A 20,195-nucleotide genomic window follows, 5' to 3' on the forward strand; every position below is an offset into this window, starting at 1 on the left:
TCTAAATGACAATAACTGGAAATTCAATTCAATTCAATTCAGATGGTGATAGTTGAGTGTTGTGTCTCAGACTGGAAGTTACAGGGATCAGTGCTAGGACCTTTGTAATTTATATAAATGGTTTGGATGTAAATGTATAGGTATGTTAGTGAGATCACAAATGATACTACTACTGTACACTTGATGTTTGATATTCTATGCATTATTCACTCACTATTTTGTGGTTTGTGCAACTTATTTTTTTGCATGCCTGTTTGGGTGTTTGATCTTTTTTTGAACAGGTTCCATGGTGTTTCTTTGTTCCGTGGCTGCCTGCAGGAGGATGAATCTCAGAGTAGTATTCTGTATGCACACTTTGACACAAATGTACTTTGGATCTTTTAATTGAAAATCAAAGGTGTTGTAATTAGTATGGAAAGTTCCAAAAAATTTACAGGGGTATATTGATCAGCTAGATATGTGGGCTGAGTATTGGCAAATGGCTTCCAATCTGAGGTATTGTATTTTGGGAGATCAAACTGTAGGGCTTATACAGTGAATGGTAAGGCCATGGTGAGTGTTATAGAAAGAAGGGCTAGCAGCGTAAGTGCATAGTTTGCTGAAAGTGACATCATAGGTAGATAAGGTGGTGAAGAAGGCACTTGGCATGCTGGCCTTCATTGGTCAGGACACTGGGTATAGGAGTTGAAAAGTTGTGTTGCAGTTATACAAGACATTGGTGAAGCTGCATTTGGAGTATTGTGTACTGTTTTGATGACTCTGTTATAGGAAAGGTTTTACTAAACTGGAAAGAGTGCAGGAAAGGTTTACCAAAATGTTATTTCAACTTGGGGCCTGAATTACAAGAAGAGGTTGCATGCATTAGTGCTTAATTTCCTGAAATGTTGGAGGTAGACCTAATAGGGGTATTTAACATTATAAAAGGACATAGATGTGATAAAAGTACAGTCTGTTTTCCTATGGACATCGCAAAAGATTTAACAGGGATATCAGTGGCAGTTACTTCACACAAAGGCTGGTGTATATTTAGAATGAGCTGCCAGAAATAGTGGTTGAGATTAGCAATATTTAGACACCATCTGGATAACTACATGGATAAGAGAGGTTTAGAAGATTATGGGCCAAACGTGGGGAGATGGGACCAGATCGCTATTGAATGTGGACAAATTGTGCTGAAAGTCTTGTTTTCATGCAATATGACTGTGATTTATGACTGGGCTTTCATATCCTCACTGATAGAGCTGTTGAATTTTCTGGGCTATCTGGGTTTAACAGAATGAGCTTAAAAACTGGTTGTAAATGGCATGTAGTTCTTATAGACTGAGATATGAATGTTTTGAATTAAACATACCCTGTTCTGAATCACCAAGAAAATTATTTGTTTCTATGTTAATAACCCATTTCCAGTTTTATTTAAAGGATATAAAATTTATTGTAAATGTTACCTTACATTTCTTGTTTTTATTTATCTTTAAAGGGTGGTTTACCCTTGGGGTTGTAGTTTCTGCTGTTAACTTATGATGTATTTGACGGAGAGGCTGGTGTTAGATGTGTCTGTTTAAAATATGCTTTTGGTGCACTTGTAATAAAGTGGAACAGATTGTATGAACTGTATGGGCAGTTGGGTTTAAGAGGCTTTACAAATTATGGGCCATGAATGCCTTAACAGCAAAGAACTGAAGTTGTGGGACTGAATAGAAAGAAAGTGAATGTATGTTGAAAGACATTTATGCCACAAGATGTTGTCATAGGAGGAGAATGTGATGAGTTCAAGAGTACCTGTGGAATAAACGGTCAGGATATTGTGATATACACTTTATAGTACAGCATATCACTCACAGAGGGATGAAAGGCATAAGGTCAAAATTTTTGACAAGTTCTGCTGACCAGGAGCAATGTTAATGCGCACATACTCAAGGGAAGTGCTGCAAACCTTGTCTAAGATGGAATGCATTGTTTTTTCTGGATAACAAGATGATTGCATTGCTGGTAATTGTGCTGAACTGGCCTTGAGGTAGAGAATGGATCAAAACATTTTGGTCTGGAGAAATGGAAGAAGTGCTAATAGATGAGTTCTTTATATATCCAGAGTTATGATAAGACCATAAGACATAGGAGCAGAATTAGCCCACTGCTCTACTCTCAATATATATAGGACTGTGTGGCTACGCATAGCTCAGATACCATCTATAAATTTGCTGATGATACAACCATTATTGGTAGAATCTCAGGTGTTGACGAGAGGGCGTACAGGAGTGAGATATGTCAACTAGTGGAATGATGCTGCAGCAACAATCTGGCACTCAGCTCAACAGAGAAAGAGAGGTGACCTGATAGAGGTGTATAAGATGATGAGAGGCATTGATTGTATGGATAGTGAGGTGCTTTTTTGCAAGAGGGCACAGTTTTAAGGTGCTTGGAAGTACAAACGTAGGTACAGAGGAGAGGTCAGGGGTAATTTTTTTACGCAGAGATGACTGTGTGGGATGTGCTGCCGGCGACGACGGTGGAGGCTGATACGATAGGCTCTTTTAAGAGACTCCTGGATAGGTACATGGAGCTTAGAAAAATAGAGGACTATGAGTAACCCTCTAAGTTGGCATATCTCACTCCTGTATGCCACTCCTGTACAACCTCGCAATTCTGTTTCAGAAATTTAAATTGGCCCTGACTATTTCACAGTTTCTTTAACACTTTATGCCATGAAGGAAGAGACTGGACCAAAAATGTAAAGTTGCTGCTTTTAATCATCACACAAAAGCATTAGAGAGACCAGGAAGCATTCAAAATGCTGGAGGAACTTAGCAGATCAGGTCTAGTAAGCTTGTTGGTACTTTGTGAGTTTTAAAATGATGGGACCAGGTAGGCAAAATGTCTGAGCTAAGTGCATCCATGGAATTATACATCATTTAGGAAGAACGGAAGAATGATTTTTCATTTTTCTTTCATAAGCAGCTTTCATTCTGCTTACCTGTATTGTGAGTAAAAACTTTTGCTTTTGATTGTGTTCTGTCTAGCTTTTACAGCGACAGGGAGAATGGTTTCAGATGTATCGACTTTGCAGATACTACTTCACAATCTGGAAAGTAAAAGTAAGAAATATTGCAGAGTTTCATTAATTTTTTATGGTTGTTCTGAATTTAATTTGGGCAGTATAGAGCATTAATACATTTATCCAAAAGTTCCAGTGCTTCTGTGTTTTGCTTTTTGGAGGATTTCTCTTCCTGTTTTGACCATATCTGCTTACTATCATTAGCATTTCACCAGCACACATCTTCCATGCATATAGTTGATTCTGCTCCATCCATTGTGTAGAGGATTGGTTCATGGTACAACAAATGCTACTGCTTTTTTTTTAAACAAGCATACTGTTGATTTCATCTATGGTGCTGAGGTTGAGAGCTTCAAGTTCCTTGGTATTGCCACAGCCAACCATGTAAACACCATGGCCAAGATAACTTTCCAACTCTTCTACTGCCTCAGAACGCTAAAGAAATTTGGCATGCCCTGTCGACCTATTTCATCAGTACACCATAGAAAGCATCCTATCTGGATGCATCACAGCTTGATATGGCAGTTGCTGTGCGCATGACCAAAAGAAACAGCAGAGAGTTGTGGATACAGCTCAGCACATTACTGAAATGTGTCCATGGACTCTGTCTGTACTTCTCACTGCCTCAGTGAAGCAACCAGCATAAATCAAAGACCCCACCCATCCAAGACATTCTTTCTTCTTCCCTCTTCTATTAGACAAAATTTTGAAAGCACGTGCTACTATATTCAAGGACAGCTTCTACCTGCTGTCGCAAGGCTATTAAATAGTTGTCTAATGCCATAAGATAGATTCTTGATTTCACAAGCTAACTCATTATGTTCTTGCACATTATTGTTTACCTGCACTTTGTCTGTAGCTATTAGATTTTATTCTCCCTTCTGTTGTTTTACCTTGTTCTACCTGAATACATTGTGTAATAATTTGATCTGTATGAAAAATATGCAAGACAAGCTTTTCACTGTATCTCAATACATGACAATAATTAACCAAATCCAATTGTGATTCTGTTCACAGAGTTTGAAGAAATAATGCTGTTGGCATAAAGATTCTCTCACCACAATTCCTGTTTCTAATTTTCAAATCTTAGGTTAGCCTTGCTATGTGTGAATATCAGAACATGTAAAATGAAAAATGGACTTGGCTACAATGATCTGATCAACCATTCTACTTAGCCCCACCCCTTCTAAATATCACCCCCATCACAGAAGCACACTGTAAACATTTTTGATAATGCTGATTACACTGTAAATAAATTCTGGTATTTATGCATATTTTATTCCATATCTATATTTTAACTTCTAACTTTATTTATATATAATTATTTATTCTTTATATTTGTTGAATGTTGTGCCCTGACCAACACACCGCAACAAATTCTTAATACGTGTAAATGTATAGTAAATAAAGTTGATCCTTAATGTTATCCTTTTATTGAATAAATTGCTGGCATTTGTCAAGGCTTTTGTAGAATGAATGTCCATTCATTTTAAGTACCAGGACAAAACAAAAAAATTCTCTTTAGCAAAGAATCTTTCTCTTTCTTCCTCTTGACTCCCAGCAATACGTACTGGAACATGACTGAGTTATAAACTAGTGAACTGGAGACTGCAGTGGACTGCTGTGTTGGTCTTGTTCTCACAGTGATCCTGTATTTCATTTGGGATGTAACTTGTTTTATTTTATTACTTATGTAGCAGTTGGATAAACGTCGAGAAGACAAACAATCAGCACTTGCTTTATGGCACTGGTGTCTCGTACTTCAGGGAAAGGTAAGACACCACACAAACTAAATTTTTGGTTCACAAATAGATATTAAGATTGATTCCTGATGTTATGGTCATTCTTATTTTTCCATAACTCTTAAAACAGTGGCTGCAATCAGAAGTTTAAAGGAAAACGATATCAGTAGTCCAGAACAAATTTTCTTTCTGATTTTAACGTTCTGCAAAACTTAGTGTAGGTGAGTGGTGGAATTGAGACTGTGGCCTGTTTGGCAAGTAGATGTGAACTAAATGTAACTGAATCTTCAACCAATGTGACAGTTCATGTAAACCCAATATAACTAGTCTAGGAAATCAATCTAGTCCTAGATTTCATGAAGTACGCATCTTTTAGTTTTGAAAAAGTGATATCTATCCCAAAAAGTAACTGATTCAGCTCTCTTGTTAAAGATATCACCGGACAACAATTTTTTTTCAAAAGTGTTGCTTCCTCATACCGTAGATGTCGGATTATAAGCCGCTACTTTTTTCCCACATTTTGAACAGCTTTGAACTCTGCGGCCTTTAATACAGAGCGGCTAATGCATGGTTTTTTTTCATGCCGCCAAAAACATTTTGCCTCGTAACAGTAGACCAATAAAATTGATGAGTAGTTCACAGAGGTCCAATGAAATTGTACGATAAATCAAGCGCACTTTCACAATTAAATTATTGTAAATCAGTCATTTGTACTCACCCTCATCAACATGGAAAACACTCGAAGAAAAGCATTGTGCTGCCTTTATGGCAGTTATTTAGTTTATAATATTTTCGCTTAGTAATTCATTTTCTAGTTAAAGTTAGAAGAGTTTTAACTATATTTGTTTTCTGTACTACATCGCGGGATGCTATGACGTCACACCCGGTTTCGCCGCGTCTTGTGGGAAAAATGCCAGTTTGCGATAAACGGGAAGGCGGGGGGGAGCGGCGGAGCGGCATTGGATCTGAGCGAACGCTGCTTTTAAGTTAAAGGCGATCAATAACTTTTCCTGGTAGGCTGCAGTATATATATTTTTTACCAGTCGTTAGGAGATATTGGAATGTTGTTCAGTAAAGAAGTATACGCAACGTATATTTAAAAGTAGCCGCGTTACAGGCATGGTTCGAAAAAAAGCATTTGCAATATGTATTTGTTTATGTTACCATATGGATTTAATTAAAAGTTAAAAAATCCTCACGTGTAATATCTTTCTGTGTAAATATCTCATATTACAACATGGGACACCTGCGGCCGAAAATCCGGTGCGGCCTGTACAAGTAAAAAATTGATTTTCTTTCTAAAATTAGAGCCAGCGGCTTTTAATCAGGTGCGCTCTGTAGTCCGGAATCTACGGTAATTTTTTTTTGGTTTCTGATAGACTGCTTGAAGATGAACACAAATATAATTTCAGACTATTTGTACCAAGTAGGAATTTAGAGAAACAAGAAATTAACTTTTATTGAAAAAATGCATTGAATTGCATAATGGTGCTGATGTTTTGCAATAGGTCAACTAAGTTAAAAATGTTTTGTTGATGATTTTCATTTGTACTCAGTGTCTGAGGCTTTTTGCTCAAGTGCTTAACAATCATCAGCCAGCACTGATGGATTCCAGTTGCCCTGATACTGTTTCTTCATTGTCCTGGTTTCTCCGATGTCCCAGTGAAACCTTTCAACATGTTCATTACTGACAGCACCAAGATTTACAGGGAAGAAGTCTAAATGGAAAAGCAGAAAATGAATCTTTCATGACATGTTGCACTTCATGGTTTTGTATTCTTGAAACATGTTGTCAACCAGCTGCCTGTAGCTTGGTGCTCTGTAGTTGGCCAAGAAATTTTTCAACAACATCCTTGAATGTCTTCCATGTGATTTTCTCTGGTCCCACTAGAAGTTCTTTGAATTGCCTGTCATTGATGACCTGTTTGATTTGTGGCCAACAAAAATGCCTTCCTTAATCTTGGCATCAGTTACTCTGACTTGAATTATGAATTGAAATAACAAAGATAGGTGATTTTTAAAAAAATTGTGTGTGATAAGGAAATTTCATGGTGATTTTCATGATTGGCTGCCCAAAATCCATAAGCGACACCCATAAGTATATAGGAAGCAAAATCTTTATTGTCTAGCATATTCAGCTAATTGGCATTCATTTAGTGAGATAACAGCCTTTTGTAGTTAATGTCCTTTGGAGGGAAAAAGCCACCTCCTCATATTTATCCCTCATACATAGTTTGTTACAATTTAATACAGTTAAATTCCATTTTCAATTGGAATACTTAGCTGGAACAGAATATATGCTTGTTTACTGCATTGCATTTCTACTTTGGTCTACTCTGTACAGCAAAATATTTGTGAATTTTTTTTAGTGCTTTGAGAATTAAGAGGAATCAATTTTACGCATTTGTACTGCCCACGTGCACAGCATTTCAGCTTACCAGATTAAAAAATTGTTTGCAATCCTGAGTCAATTACCCAAAACTAAGATTTCCTGAAACATATGAACTTGTACATGGTCTTAAAATTTGCACTGTTTATTGTATCATTAGCAGGTTTTGAAATCATATCCTCCATCAAGATCAGTAATAAAAATAGAAAAGCTCAAACTGTCCCAACATAGATTCTTGAAAACTAGTCTTCACAAAGATCCAGTTCTATCTGTGGTAATGTTTGCTTCCTTCTACCTTCACCCAGTTGTCAATACAACTGAACATATCTCTAACATTGGAGGATGCAATCATGGGAAGCCTGTGATGAGGGAACTTACCTAGAGCTTTATGTAGTTTAAGTTGGCATTTAGAACCATAGAACATTACTGTTTCGAGACAGATATTTCAGATAAAAACAACGGCGCATGTGCACCAAGTTTAATCATCTGCTCACGAATTCATGTACAAGTATATCATAACATCCCCCTTTTTATCAAAACGAAGTAAAGGAACAGTTGTATTAACAATTAAACTCACTTTCTCTGGAGACTGCTTTCGAGTATATTTTCATGGAATTAACTTACAAAGCATTCATTAATCATGCCTTATGTCTCTTATGTCCTGTTGTTTGTTATTTGCATGTTTCAATGTTTGTGTTGTGTCATTAGCCTCTGCTAGTGTTTGGCCGTGTGCATTTGATGCAGTAGGCACACTGTGGTCATTGTCATTACACTCTGCTAGTGTTTGTGTGCATTTGATGCAGTAGACACACTGTGGTCATTGTTATTAGCCTCTGCTAGAGTTTGGCCGTGTGCATTTGATGCAGTAGGCACACTGTGGTCATTGTTATTAGCCTCTGCTTGTGTTTGTCTGTGTGCATTTGATGCAGTAGGCACACTGTGGTCATTGTCATTAGCCTCTGCTAGTGTTTGGCCGTGTGCATTTGATGCAGTAGGCACACTGTGGTCATTGTCATTAGCCTCTGCTAGTGTTTGGCCGTGTGCATTTGATGCGGTAGACACACTGTGGTCATTGTCATTACACTCTGCTAGTGTTTGTGTGCATTTGATGCAGTAGGCACACTGTGGTCATTGATCTCAGTTGTTTGACCTGATTTTGCCTGTTCATGTGTGATTTGCTTTCCTGGAGGTTCCTCAGCCGTCTTTTGTAGATGTGTGCGATTACGTCAGTAGATCCCAGAAGGGGTTTAAACTACATATGAACGATCATCAAAGCGCTGACACACAATTGCTTTCTTCCAATTCTTTTTACCTTTCACCAGGGGTTACATGCGCACAGTATCCCCTTCGTTGAGTGGGGCAAGATCTTTGGCTGATTTGTTGTAATTGTCGGCCTGCTGCTGGCGTGTTGTTTCGTACGCTTGCGTTCGCATACAACTCTGGGTTCCAGAACTCGCTGTTGTAGGCAGGAGCGTGCGTGTGCGGCGATTCATCAGACACTGGGCAGGACTTGTGCTGGGCCCTTGCGAAGATGTGTTGTGATGGTCTAGAAGTGCGAGGTAGGGATCTGCTCGCGATTTGTTGCACTTAATGAGGATCCGTTTAGCTGTTTTAACTGCTGATTCAGCTTTTCCATTTGCTTTGCTATTTCCGGGACTGCTACACAAGTGCTCAAAATCCCATTCTCATGCAAATCTGTGAAACTCTGCTGATGTGTATTGTGGCCCATTATCACTAACCATCTGTTTTGGGCTACCATATCTCGCAAAACGAGCCTTCAATTTGCAAATAACGGCTGCACTGGTCGTATCGTAGAGAAGATCTACCTCAAAGAAATTGCTGTAGTAATCAATGGTGATGAGGTATTCTTTCCTTCGAATGTAAATAGGTCGGTACCTATCTTTTCCCATGGCCGAGCAGGTACCTAATGACTCATAAGCGATTCTTTCTGCTGACTCATTTCATATGTGCGACAAACATCACGTGTAGCAATATATTACTTGCTGTCGCTGCTCATGCCTGGCCAAAAAAGATATTCGCGTGCACATCTGAGGCATTCTTCTACGCCCAAGTGTGACGAATGAATTCTTTCCTTTATATGCTTTTGCTCACTTTGCGGTATGATGACATGCTCACCTTTGAAGATTAAGCCGCCTTGGACTGCAAGCTCATCTCTATAGCTATAGTAAGGTGTGAGTTGCTCTGGTAGCGCGTCACGTTCGCTCAGCCATCCGCTGATGATTATGTGTTTCAACATCTGTAGTGTGTCATCTTTCACTGTTTCTGTGCGAATCTGCTCTAGACACTCATCGCGGATTGGCAAGTGCGATAGCATGTTAACTTCGTCGAAGCTGTTCTCCTGGCCAGGAGTACCACTAACTTCTTGCGATAGCGTATCCATGAGCTTTTCTTGACGAAATCATAGCTCTGCAGGCGAAGAAGCATTCCCTGTAGGCGCTTTAGTGCCTTCACCAATGGCTTCTTAACTATCATTTTGAGCGGCTTGTGATCGCAGAGTACTCTTGTGAAGCAGCCAAAAGTGTATTGATGAAAACGCTCAAGTGCGAAAATGATTGCGATCATTTCCTTTTCGATCGCTGCATAACACGTTTCTGTGTCTGTTAACGCTCTGCTTGCATATGCGATTGGACGCCTATTCCGGAGGAGTGCTGCCTTTTTTGCTGGCGTCACATTGGATGGTTAGCTCTTCCTTAGAATTGTAGTATGCTAACACCGGTGCTTCGGATGCCATCGGCTTGATCTTGGAGAGAGTGTTTTACTGCTCAGCTGACCACTCCCATGCTACATCTGGCTTTGTCAGCTGTCTTATTGGCTGAAGGGTATCTGAGAGACTTGGTAGAAAACGGCTCAGGTAGTTGACAAATCCGATTAATCACTGCACTCCCTGCACATCTGTGAGTGCTGGCATGTTGCGAACATCAGCGACCTTTTTAGGATCAGGCTGAAGTCCCTCACTTATGATGAGATGCCCCCAAAAGGGTATCTCTGTTGCACTGAAGCCAGATTTGTTCTTGTTGAGCCTGATATGCTGCTCTGCACAACGCTGTAATAGCTGCTGAAGTTTCACATCATGATTGGTGATTGCCTTTCCCTGCATTTCCCCTTTTCCATACACCAGAATATCGTCTGCGCGCAGATCACTCCCGGTAGTCCTTCCAGTGCCTGATGCAGTTTGCGCTGGAAGATCTCTGATGAAACGTTGGTTCCTTATGGAAGTCTGAGCTATCTATACCACCTGAAAGGTGTGTGGAAGGTGGTGAGCACGCTTGATTCACTGTCCAGTTTCACTTGCCAGAATGCAGAACTCATATCAACCTTGTTGAAAACCCAGCCTGATCAAGATCTGGCAAAGTGTCCTCTATCACCGGAAGGGGGTAGTGTTCTCTCCTCAGCGCTTTGTTCAATGGTCGAGGGTCAATGCATATACGAAGATTGCCATTCTTCTTCTCTGCGACCACTAGCTGGTTAACCCACCTTGTAGGTTCATGGACTGGAGCTATCACCTTGCGATCTACCAGTTGATCAAGCTCAGCTTTCACTTTTTGCTTCATAGCATGAGGTAGACGTCGTGGGGGTAACACGTGGGTTGAACTTCCTCATCAATCTGCAGGTGGGCTGCACCTGGAAGCTCCCCGAGCGCATCATCAAACACTTCTGGTGTGCATTGTTTTTCTGTGAGTGTAGATGCATGCACCCTGCGAAAGTTGTCATCGTTGACTGTAATCAGCTTCATTTGTTGGCCGGCCCTGCTTCCCAGCAATGGTGTAAAGTCGTCAGTGACCACGACAAATTCAACAGAATACTTGCCGTTCGTCATGGGGTTACGGAGTTTCACTCTGCACATCCCTTCTGCATCCATGGTGGTCTTGTTCCACATCATTAGCTTTTTTGTGCGTTGTCTTAGTGTGTGATCTACCCCCTCCAAGTATTTGCAGGGTAAAATGTTAATGGTCGCCCCGCTGTCGGCTTGTGGAAGTCTTTTGGCTTTCCATTGATGAGCATCAATGCGAATACGTCATCCTTTGTCTTCAAACTGTTGACCACTAGTATGACATTGTCGATAAACTCGGTGCTGCTGTCACTGTCTGTTTGGTCATGGCTTTGTGCTTCCACCCCATGCACGGGCTTCTGCTTGCATACCTTTGCAAAGTGATTTCAAATGCCACACGCCTTGTACACCTGTCCGTATGCTGGGCATTGTTGCTTGTCTCTTGCATGTTCCATGCCACAGCACTTTGCTTCTGTGGCTGTTCAAGGTGCCTTTGGCTCTGGCTCTACCACTAGCACTAACCTTCTGTCCAGGATGCTTTCAACATTTCTTGTGTTACGTACCCTGTAACTGGGTGGCTTACCAGCAAAGATAGAGAGGTCCGCTGAAGTCTGATGGTACTATTTTCAAACGTTTTTTATTTATAAAGGGGCACAAACGTATGGTTAATACAAAACATTCAGATCATATACGTCGTCAATACTCAATCTAAAGCACAGGTATAGTAATAATCAATCAGAAATAAGCTCTATCGTTGTCTAGGGGATAATACTGAGTCCAATGGAAATATAAAAGTCACTCAGAAATCTGCAGGCTTTTCCGTTTGGGAACCGCTGGCATTTCACGTGTTGGAGAGAGGGATTGGTGAGAGAAAGGAACACTTGCCCGTTGTCTTTGCGAAGCAAATCCCTGTTGTTAGTTAAAAACGGTTTTTCCTTTGGTTTCAGCCACAGACTCCCGATCCGGAATCTAACGCACGTGGCTTCCTTCAAAATGGCTTCCCGCTCCGACGGGAAGCGCAATCGTGTCTTCTTAGTGTGTCTCCTTGGTGCGTCTGAGGGGCCGCCTCGGCAGCCCACCTTTTATCGGGACTTGCAGGGTTGTAGCTGTCAATCAGGGTGGGGTGAGGCAATCTCTCCTCATCTCCCAGCCCACGTTGCCCTGAGGGTTTGCACGTAACCCAGTCCCCATTCCACAAAGGTGTCTCCAAGAGACAATGGCCATTTCTGTGGCTTTTGTCTGGCTGAGAGGCCAGACCACATTCCAAAACCTTGAGGCCTCTCTCTCACTCTCCTGTCCAATTCAGCACGTCGCTCTCTCTCTTGGGTCATTGACCCCCCCTTCACTAGGGCTCTTGCGATTCTCACAAAGGAGGGGGCTGGGGTCATAATACCTCCCCTATTAAAAGTTTTTTACCAGCGGTTAAAAAGAAGTTGGTACAGAGTCTCACAGGGTTTTTGAATCTAACACAATACACAAGCTTTTCTTTTCACAGTGTACTACTGTTATACATTCAAGTCAGTATCTAAACAGGTAACAATTACAGTGTCCCTTTCTTTAATATCTTAACATCGCGTACCGTACTAAAGTCTTGTAGCATCAAACTTCAGCTCAATAACCACCTATTTATTTATTTTCTTCAGCAACAAAACTAAGGGTGTGTGATCTTAGCTTAGGTGCATCTACAAAAGTTTATGCAAATACTAATCGTTTCGGTCGTGTTACTTCACCGGCAGGTCTCCAAAGGGGTTGTCTTTATTATTAACAGGTTTTGGCGCAAACCCGTACAACCGGCTTTGCTGTTTAAAAATGGCATTTCTATTAACCGTTGCCTCTTTTCCGGTGAGTCCCCTCGTGGGGAACTTGAGTAATTTGGCGAGGTACTCTTCCGCCTTTCCTTTCCACAAGGGTTATTCTCTTAACTCCGTGTCCCCAACCTAGTCCATCATGGGAATTTCCACCCAATTCTTTAATGCTACACAGGTAGCTAACCCTTTTGTCAAGACCATGCAGGCTGATGTGTTTCAGTTCGAACCTTTCCCTCCAGCCGCATTTATTTTTTGGCTTCCTCACAGCGCTTTCTTGAATAACAATAGCGTGTGGGGCACCTTTACATTCCAAATCAACCTGTAATCGATGCACAGGCATCAATCTAGACTTTAATTTTTTTTCATTCGATTTGGGAACTACAGATTTACCGTTCTCCTCCACAACAACAGTTATCTCCCCATTCGTAAACTCCACATTAACTCGGAACACCCCCTTCAGCGCAACCATCGGGGAACTCACACTTCCCAAGGTTAACCCTTTCTTCCCTGAACCAAGTCTATCTGATCCAAAAGGACGGCCGCCTCGTCCAGCTGAGTCAAATACCTCAGACTTTTTCTGAGCTCCGTGACTAGGTTCAGGACCACGTGCATCCCCATCTTGGACACACTCAAACGGGGCATTGGCCTCTTCCAGGCTTTCAACACCCGTACCCTTTTCACATTCTAACTTCCCCCGGTCCTCCCAGTTCCTCTCTGGGAAGCTCTCACCGGGGGAAGGCGCAACCCTGCGAGCTGAAACAACCTCCTCGGCCCTTTCAGCAGACTTCCTCAAGGCAAGGGTACCCTTTTCATCTAGGATTGCCCTCATCTCGCTATCGGGAACACCTTTAGAACTCTCAACGTCCTCAAACAATTCTGCCAACCCAGACAGATCATCCATGTCCAACTCTGGACCTTTTAACAGCTTTATCTGTTTCTCATCTTTATTTCCTACCTCTAGGACCTTTTTCTTCGCTAAGGGAAGATCTACCTTCTCTCCCTTACCCCCTTTTACGTTACTATTCCTCGTTTTACCACCCTCGAAACCCTCATGGCACAGGGTCGGTAAAGACGTCTGGGCCAAATCAAAACTGGCCAATTTTAAACTGCTCCCGTTCTCAGCTGCCGCTCTCGACAGGCTGCGAGTGTCCGCGTATGCGGGATAGCTCGGGGACGCTATGGGCGGGGCCTCAACACACACCGGTCGGCGGGTCATAGTCATGGCCGACCAAACTTTTCCTCCTGCTAAATCGTTTCCAAGGAGGACATCCACGTCAGTTCTCGGGAATTCTGATGGCACCCCCATTTCAACTGATCCATACACCAGATCACAATCCAAAATGACCCTACATAAAGACACCCTTTCTGTCCATTTTCCTATTCCTCTCAGGGCTACCTCGCCCGTCGGAGGTCCGAATTGTAATACGTTACGTCTAATTAATGATAGCTCCGCCCCCGTGTCTCTCCAAATCCATACGGGAATTGGTGGGTCCCCCTCCCTCACAGACACGGTTCCGTGTGACAGATAAATCTCCAACCTCTCGCGCTCTCTGCTTACCTGGGACCCTCTTGCCGATTTTCTGATTACCACTGCACACCCGATAGGGATCGCTGCTTTCCCTCTCTCTGGCTCCTTTCTCGGAGCAAAGCACTTAGATGCAATATGACCCACCTTTCCACAATTAAAACAGGTCAAGCCAGGACCTCTCCTGCCATCTTGCCTCTCCTCCTCAATTTTACCACTAGCTCCCAGCGGGATCTCTGCCTCAGCCGGCGGGCTTTCTTTACCGTTCCCACGGTCTCTCTGGTAACTTTCATTCGAGGAAAACTTTGTCTTGTGGGTTAGGGCATATTCATCTGCGAACCTAGCAATTTCTGAGATGGACTGATTCGTGCTCTCATTCAAATACATCCGGATCTCTTCCGGTACACAACCTTTAAATTCCTCAATCAAAAATAACTCCCTGAGACGCCCATAATTCTCGGCCACCTTTTCCGCGGAGCAGCAACGGTCCAAGAGCACACTCTTCTCATGGGCTAGCTCGGTATACGTTTGATTCCACCCTTTCCTTAAATTTCTGAACCTCTGTCTATACGCTTCAGGTACTAACTCGTAACCCCGGAGAATGGCCTCCTTTACTTGGTCATAATTCCCTTCCCCTTCCGGGGGCAACGCTGCATATGCCCGCTGTGCTTTCCCTCGTAACACACTTTGTAACAACGCCACCCACTGCTCTCTGGGCCACTTCTGATTCACTGCCACCTTTTCAAAAAGCAAGAAATAACTATCAACATCCGTCTCCTCGAACCCCCCGACCAACCTCAACGCCCGACTAACATCAAACCCCTCCTCTCTCTCTACCCCTTTCTCTCTTTGCTCTTGCCTTCGCCTGTCCAGCTCCAACTCATGGCTCCTTTGTTTCTCTTTCTCGGCTGCTTCTAGCTCTTTTAACTGGAGCTCATGAACCCATTTCACCTCTAATTCCTTTAGTTTGAATGCCTGCTCCCTTTCTCTCTCAGCCCGTTCCTTTTCCTTCTCAGCTGCTTCCAGCTGCTTTACTTTAAATTCATGTTCCAACCTTACTTTCTCCAACTCTAACTGATCTGTCCCACTCGCTAATATCTTTTCGGGGAGATTTTCCAAATCCTCAGCTGCAAACACCTTCTTCCCAATATAATACTGAGTTATGACCCTTCGCACTTCCCGCTTTTTCATTGATGACCTCACCTCTGTGAGGTCTAACCCCTTCGCCAGATTTACCAAGTCTAATTTGGTAGCCTTCCCTAGCGCCCCCGGAGTCGGGTTTCTCATAAATTCATCCACGTCCATCTTTGCTGGTTTTCTGTCTGGCTACCTGCGTACCCAGATTCAAGTTTGGACTTACAGCCCGATTCACTGACCCTCCCCTTTGGTTTCAAATCCCGAGACGAGTACCCCACTTGTTACGTACCCTGTAACTGGGTGGCTTACCAGCAAAGATAGAGAGGTCCGCTGAAGTCTGATGGTACTATTTTCAAACGTTTTTTATTTATAAAGGGGCACAAACGTATGGTTAATACAAAACATTCAGATCATATACGTCGTCAATACTCAATCTAAAGCACAGGTATAGTAATAATCAATCAGAAATAAGCTCTATCGTTGTCTAGGGGATAATACTGAGTCCAATGGAAATATAAAAGTCACTCAGAAATCTGCAGGCTTTTCCGTTTGGGAACCGCTGGCATTTCACGTGTTGGAGAGAGGGATTGGTGAGAGAAAGGAACACTTGCCCGTTGTCTTTGCGAAGCAAATCCCTGTTGTTAGTTAAAAACGGTTTTTCCTTTGGTTTCAGCCACAGACTCCCGATCTGGAATCTAACGCACGTGGCTTCCTTCAAAATGGCTTCCCGCTCCGACGGGAAGCGCTATCGTGTCTTCTTAGTGTGTCTCCTTGGTGCGTCTGAGGGGCCGCCTCGGCAGCCCACCTTTTATCGGGACTTGCAGGGTTGTAGCTGTCAATCAGGGTGGGGTGAGGCAATCTCTCCTCATCTCCCAGCCCACGTTGCCCTGAGGGTTTGCACGTAACCCAGTCCCCATTCCAAGAGACAATGGCCATTTCTCCAAGAGAGGCCAGACCACATTCCAAAACCTTGAGGCCTCTCTCTCACTCTCCTGAGTCCAATTCAGCACGTCGCTCTCTCTCGGGTCATTGACCCCCCCCTTCACTAGGGCTCTTGCGATTCTCACAAAGGAGGGGGCTGGGGTCATAACACTTGTTAGCGCAAGATTTTATCTCATAGACAGTAGCGGACCTGCTATCTGCAGCTGTATTGAATGCTTGTAGGTGTGATTTAGCCATTTCTGTGCTTTCACAGATGTCAATGCAGTTATTGAGCGTTAGCTTTCTCTCTTGTAACAGATGTTTTCTGGTTTGGGAGTTGTTTTTTTTTTTTTTTTTTTTTTTTTAAACTTTTTTTTATTGTTTTCAAATTGTTACAGAATAAATGTGCATGAAAAAAAAAGTGTTACCCAACCCCCTCCCCTTAACCCCTCCCCCCTAACATCCCTATTAAAAAAATAAGAAAGAGAAAAAAAAAGGGAATGCCTGGATGTTGGAAGATCCCCACACACTCCACGGAGTTCTCATTTTTTTTTAAAATATATGTTAAAGTTCTTTTTCTTTTCAATCTATAATAATACCTAATCTTTCCACTTTCGTGGTATCCTGGGAAATCTTTATAAAAGTCTCCATGTTGCTATGTGTGTCCCCACCATTCATCCAGGCAAAAAGATAGAAAAAAATTAAAATATAAAGGAAAAAAAAAAAAAAAAAAAAAATACCCCCCTACTAATGTTGTGGAAAAAAGACACAACATTACCCCCCTCTGCTGTACGGGTCATGGCAACCGCCATGATTACACACGTGAATCCCGCAGTAACCGATCCACAGCCTCCCAGCTCCCCCGCAACATAAAAAAGTATATGTATAAGAAGAGAAAAAAAAAATACTATTCTCATTTAGTATTTCTAAAATTTTGCTTTTCTCTTCTGTAATATCCATAAATGTCCATCACTTCTGTTCCTTGGTTCTATCTTCATCTTTAATCCATTACGTTTGGAAGCCTCTATGTGTAGTTAGCGAATAGATGGAAGTTCTTGTACAAACTCCTCCGCTTTTCGATAGTCGGAAAAAAGAAATTTTCTGTCCTCCAAAAAAATTATCAGTGTTGCTGGATGACGCATTGTAAATTTATAACCCTTTTCCCATAAGGCTTTTTTCGCTGGGTTAAATTCCTTCCTTCTCTTCAACAGGTTGTAACTTATATCAGGATAAAAAAGAATTGGTTTCCCTGCTATCATCAGTGGCCCGTTTCTATTTTTGGCACTTTGGGCAGCGGCCTTCAGGATCTTTTCTTTGTCTTGGTATCGTAAGCATTTTATCAAAATTGATCGTGGGTTTTGGTCAGCTCGAGGTCTTGACCTTAAAGATCTATGCGCCCATACAATCTCAATTGGAGTTTCTCTTTCCATTTTCAATTTTTTAGGGATCCATTTTTGAAAAAAATTTATTGGATCTTCTCCTTCTATATCTTCTTTAAGTCCAACAATTTTAATATTATTTCGTCTACTGAGATTTTCAAGCTTATCAATTTTTTCCATAAATTGTTTTCTTTCTGATGTCCAAGCAGTATTTTCCTTTTCCATTTTGTCCATTCTTTCAACCATGTCTTCCGTTGTAGTTTCCAAGTCCGTAATTCTTTTTTCCATTTTTTCCTGTCTCTTTGTCATTTTATCAAGCATAGTCTCCATATTGGTCATTTTTTTTTCGAGTTTTTTTTGGTTATTTTTAATTACTTTTAATGTGTCTAATTTACGCATTATTTGCCTCAAAGTCTTTTCTATATTTCTAGAAGGACTTTTACCTCCTTCAGCTGATCCTTCCGAGAGATTTGACTCTCCCTCCGATTCGCTATCACTTTCAGTTGCAGTGGTAGCTGGGCTTTGTAGTTCTTTTTGTTCCTGTTTGCGCATGGTCCATCCTTCGCGCTTGCGCAGTTCACGATGGTTTTTTCCTTTGGAAGTGGCAAGCGTTGCCACCATCTCCTGTTCAGTATCACCGGCGATACAATGTACCTGAGATCGCGGCTCCTCGGTAGACGTGGGCCTCGCTCTTGTTCCAGCTTGCGTAGTCTTCCCGGTATTAGTTTTCTTCATCTTCTTTCCTTGAGGCATAGCTTGACACAGTCCGGAGTCGTTTATAAGCAACTTTTAGAGAGTATTGACTAACTTTTCTTCATTTAAACATTAATTTATTAACTTTTTACGGGAGAGCTGGGTCCCTGCGTCTCGATCCTACGTCATCACGTGATGTCCCCCCTGGTTTGGGAGTTGTTAATGCCCAGTATGATCTTGTCTCAGCAGACTGTCTGACATACATGAGCAAAAATTTCATGTCTGGCAAGAAATGATTCAAAGGTCTCACCTTGTTCTTTTTGTCGCTTGTTGAACAAGTACCGTTCATATGTGTCATTTTCTCACCGAGAGCATATCTGTCAAATGCAGCTAGAATCTTTGCGGTCTTGGCTTTCAGCCTCATCTGCGAACGCAAAACTATTGTAGACCTCAAGTCCTGACGGTCCAATTGTATGCAAAAATAATGCTGCCTGGTATGCTGGAACTTGTTTGTGCGGTTGTGCTACAAGGCTGTAGTTAGTCCACATCTGCCGTCATGTCTTCCATCTGCCTATCAGTCCGCGGTTGACCGTCATGGCCGGTGCTGCTGACTGGGGAAGCACTTCTGCCCCGACCATGGTTCCCCGGCACGGGGTTGCCCGTGGGTGCTGGGTGCTGCTGAGATGCTGCTGTCTCACCTCCAGGCATTGCTACCGCACCCATCTCTATTTGTGGCTAGTTGCTCGTCTCAGTTGACATTTTTCTACTCTTACACTCACCCTCCGATGTTTCAGAGTTGTGCTATTATTATGCCACCAACTGAAAGTTGAAAAAATTGGGCGCTGCGGTTGAAAAAAGCAATATTTCAGATAAAAACAACAGTGCATGTGCACCAACTTTAATTATCTGCTCACGAGTACGTGTACAAGTATATCATAACAATTACAGCACAGAAACAGGCCTTTTGGCCCTTCTTGGCTGTGCCGAACCATTTTTCTGCCTAGTCCCACTGACCTGCACCTGGACCATATCCCTCCATATACCTGTCATCCATGTACCTGTCCAAGTTTTTCTTAAATGTTAAAAGTGAGCCCACATTTACCATTTCATCTTTGTGTGAAGAAGTTCCCTTTAAACTTTTTCCCCTTCACCCTTAACCCATGCCCTCTTTTTTTTCTCTATCCATCATCACAGAAGGCAGACTTTATCTAATTCAATTAATTCCATGTGATATCAAGAAAAACTGAGAGGTTAGGACACATAAAAGACTACAGGACCAAGCAGTCTTCTGACAGTGAAGGCTTGGCTCAAGAATATTTTGTGCCTTTAACAGACTACTATGCCAATATCGACATAGGACATAAAATATAACAACACAGTACAGGAGCTTATACTGACTTGAAGAGAAATCTAATGCTTCCATCCTACATAACCCTCTGTTTTTCTTTCATCCATGTGCCTATCTAAGAGTCTCTTAAAGACTCGTAATGTATCAGCTTCTACCAGCTCCCCTGGGAGGGTGTTCCTACACATGCTCCATTTTCTGTGTGTAAAAAAAACTTACCTCTGACATACCCCCTATACTTTCCTCCAATCATCTTAAAATTATGCCCCCTTGTTTTGGTCATTTCTGCACTGAGAAAATGTGTCTGGCTATCCACTTGATCTATGCCTCTTATCATTGTATACACCTCTATCAAATCACCTCTCATCCTCCTTTTCTCCACAGACAATGGCTCTAGCTCACTCAATCTTTCCT

At 42.1% G+C, this 20,195-nt stretch overlaps 1 protein-coding gene across 4 annotated transcripts in view; it reads left to right on the plus strand.

The window, feature by feature from the left end:
* Window positions 1–20,195, plus strand: part of sfi1 (SFI1 centrin binding protein) — a 262,284-nt gene that overhangs the window by 168,202 nt on the left and 73,887 nt on the right. For all 4 annotated transcript variants that reach the window (XM_073055643.1, XM_073055642.1, XM_073055645.1 and 1 more), the window contains 2 exons: window positions 3,018–3,092; window positions 4,750–4,824. In XM_073055643.1, coding sequence (XP_072911744.1) covers window positions 3,018–3,092; window positions 4,750–4,824 — 150 coding nt within the window. The remainder of the gene's footprint in view (window positions 1–3,017; window positions 3,093–4,749; window positions 4,825–20,195) is intronic.

Source organism: Hemitrygon akajei, chromosome 9 (assembly GCF_048418815.1).
Source record: "Hemitrygon akajei chromosome 9, sHemAka1.3, whole genome shotgun sequence".
In the NCBI taxonomy this organism is placed as follows: domain Eukaryota; kingdom Metazoa; phylum Chordata; class Chondrichthyes; order Myliobatiformes; family Dasyatidae; genus Hemitrygon; species Hemitrygon akajei.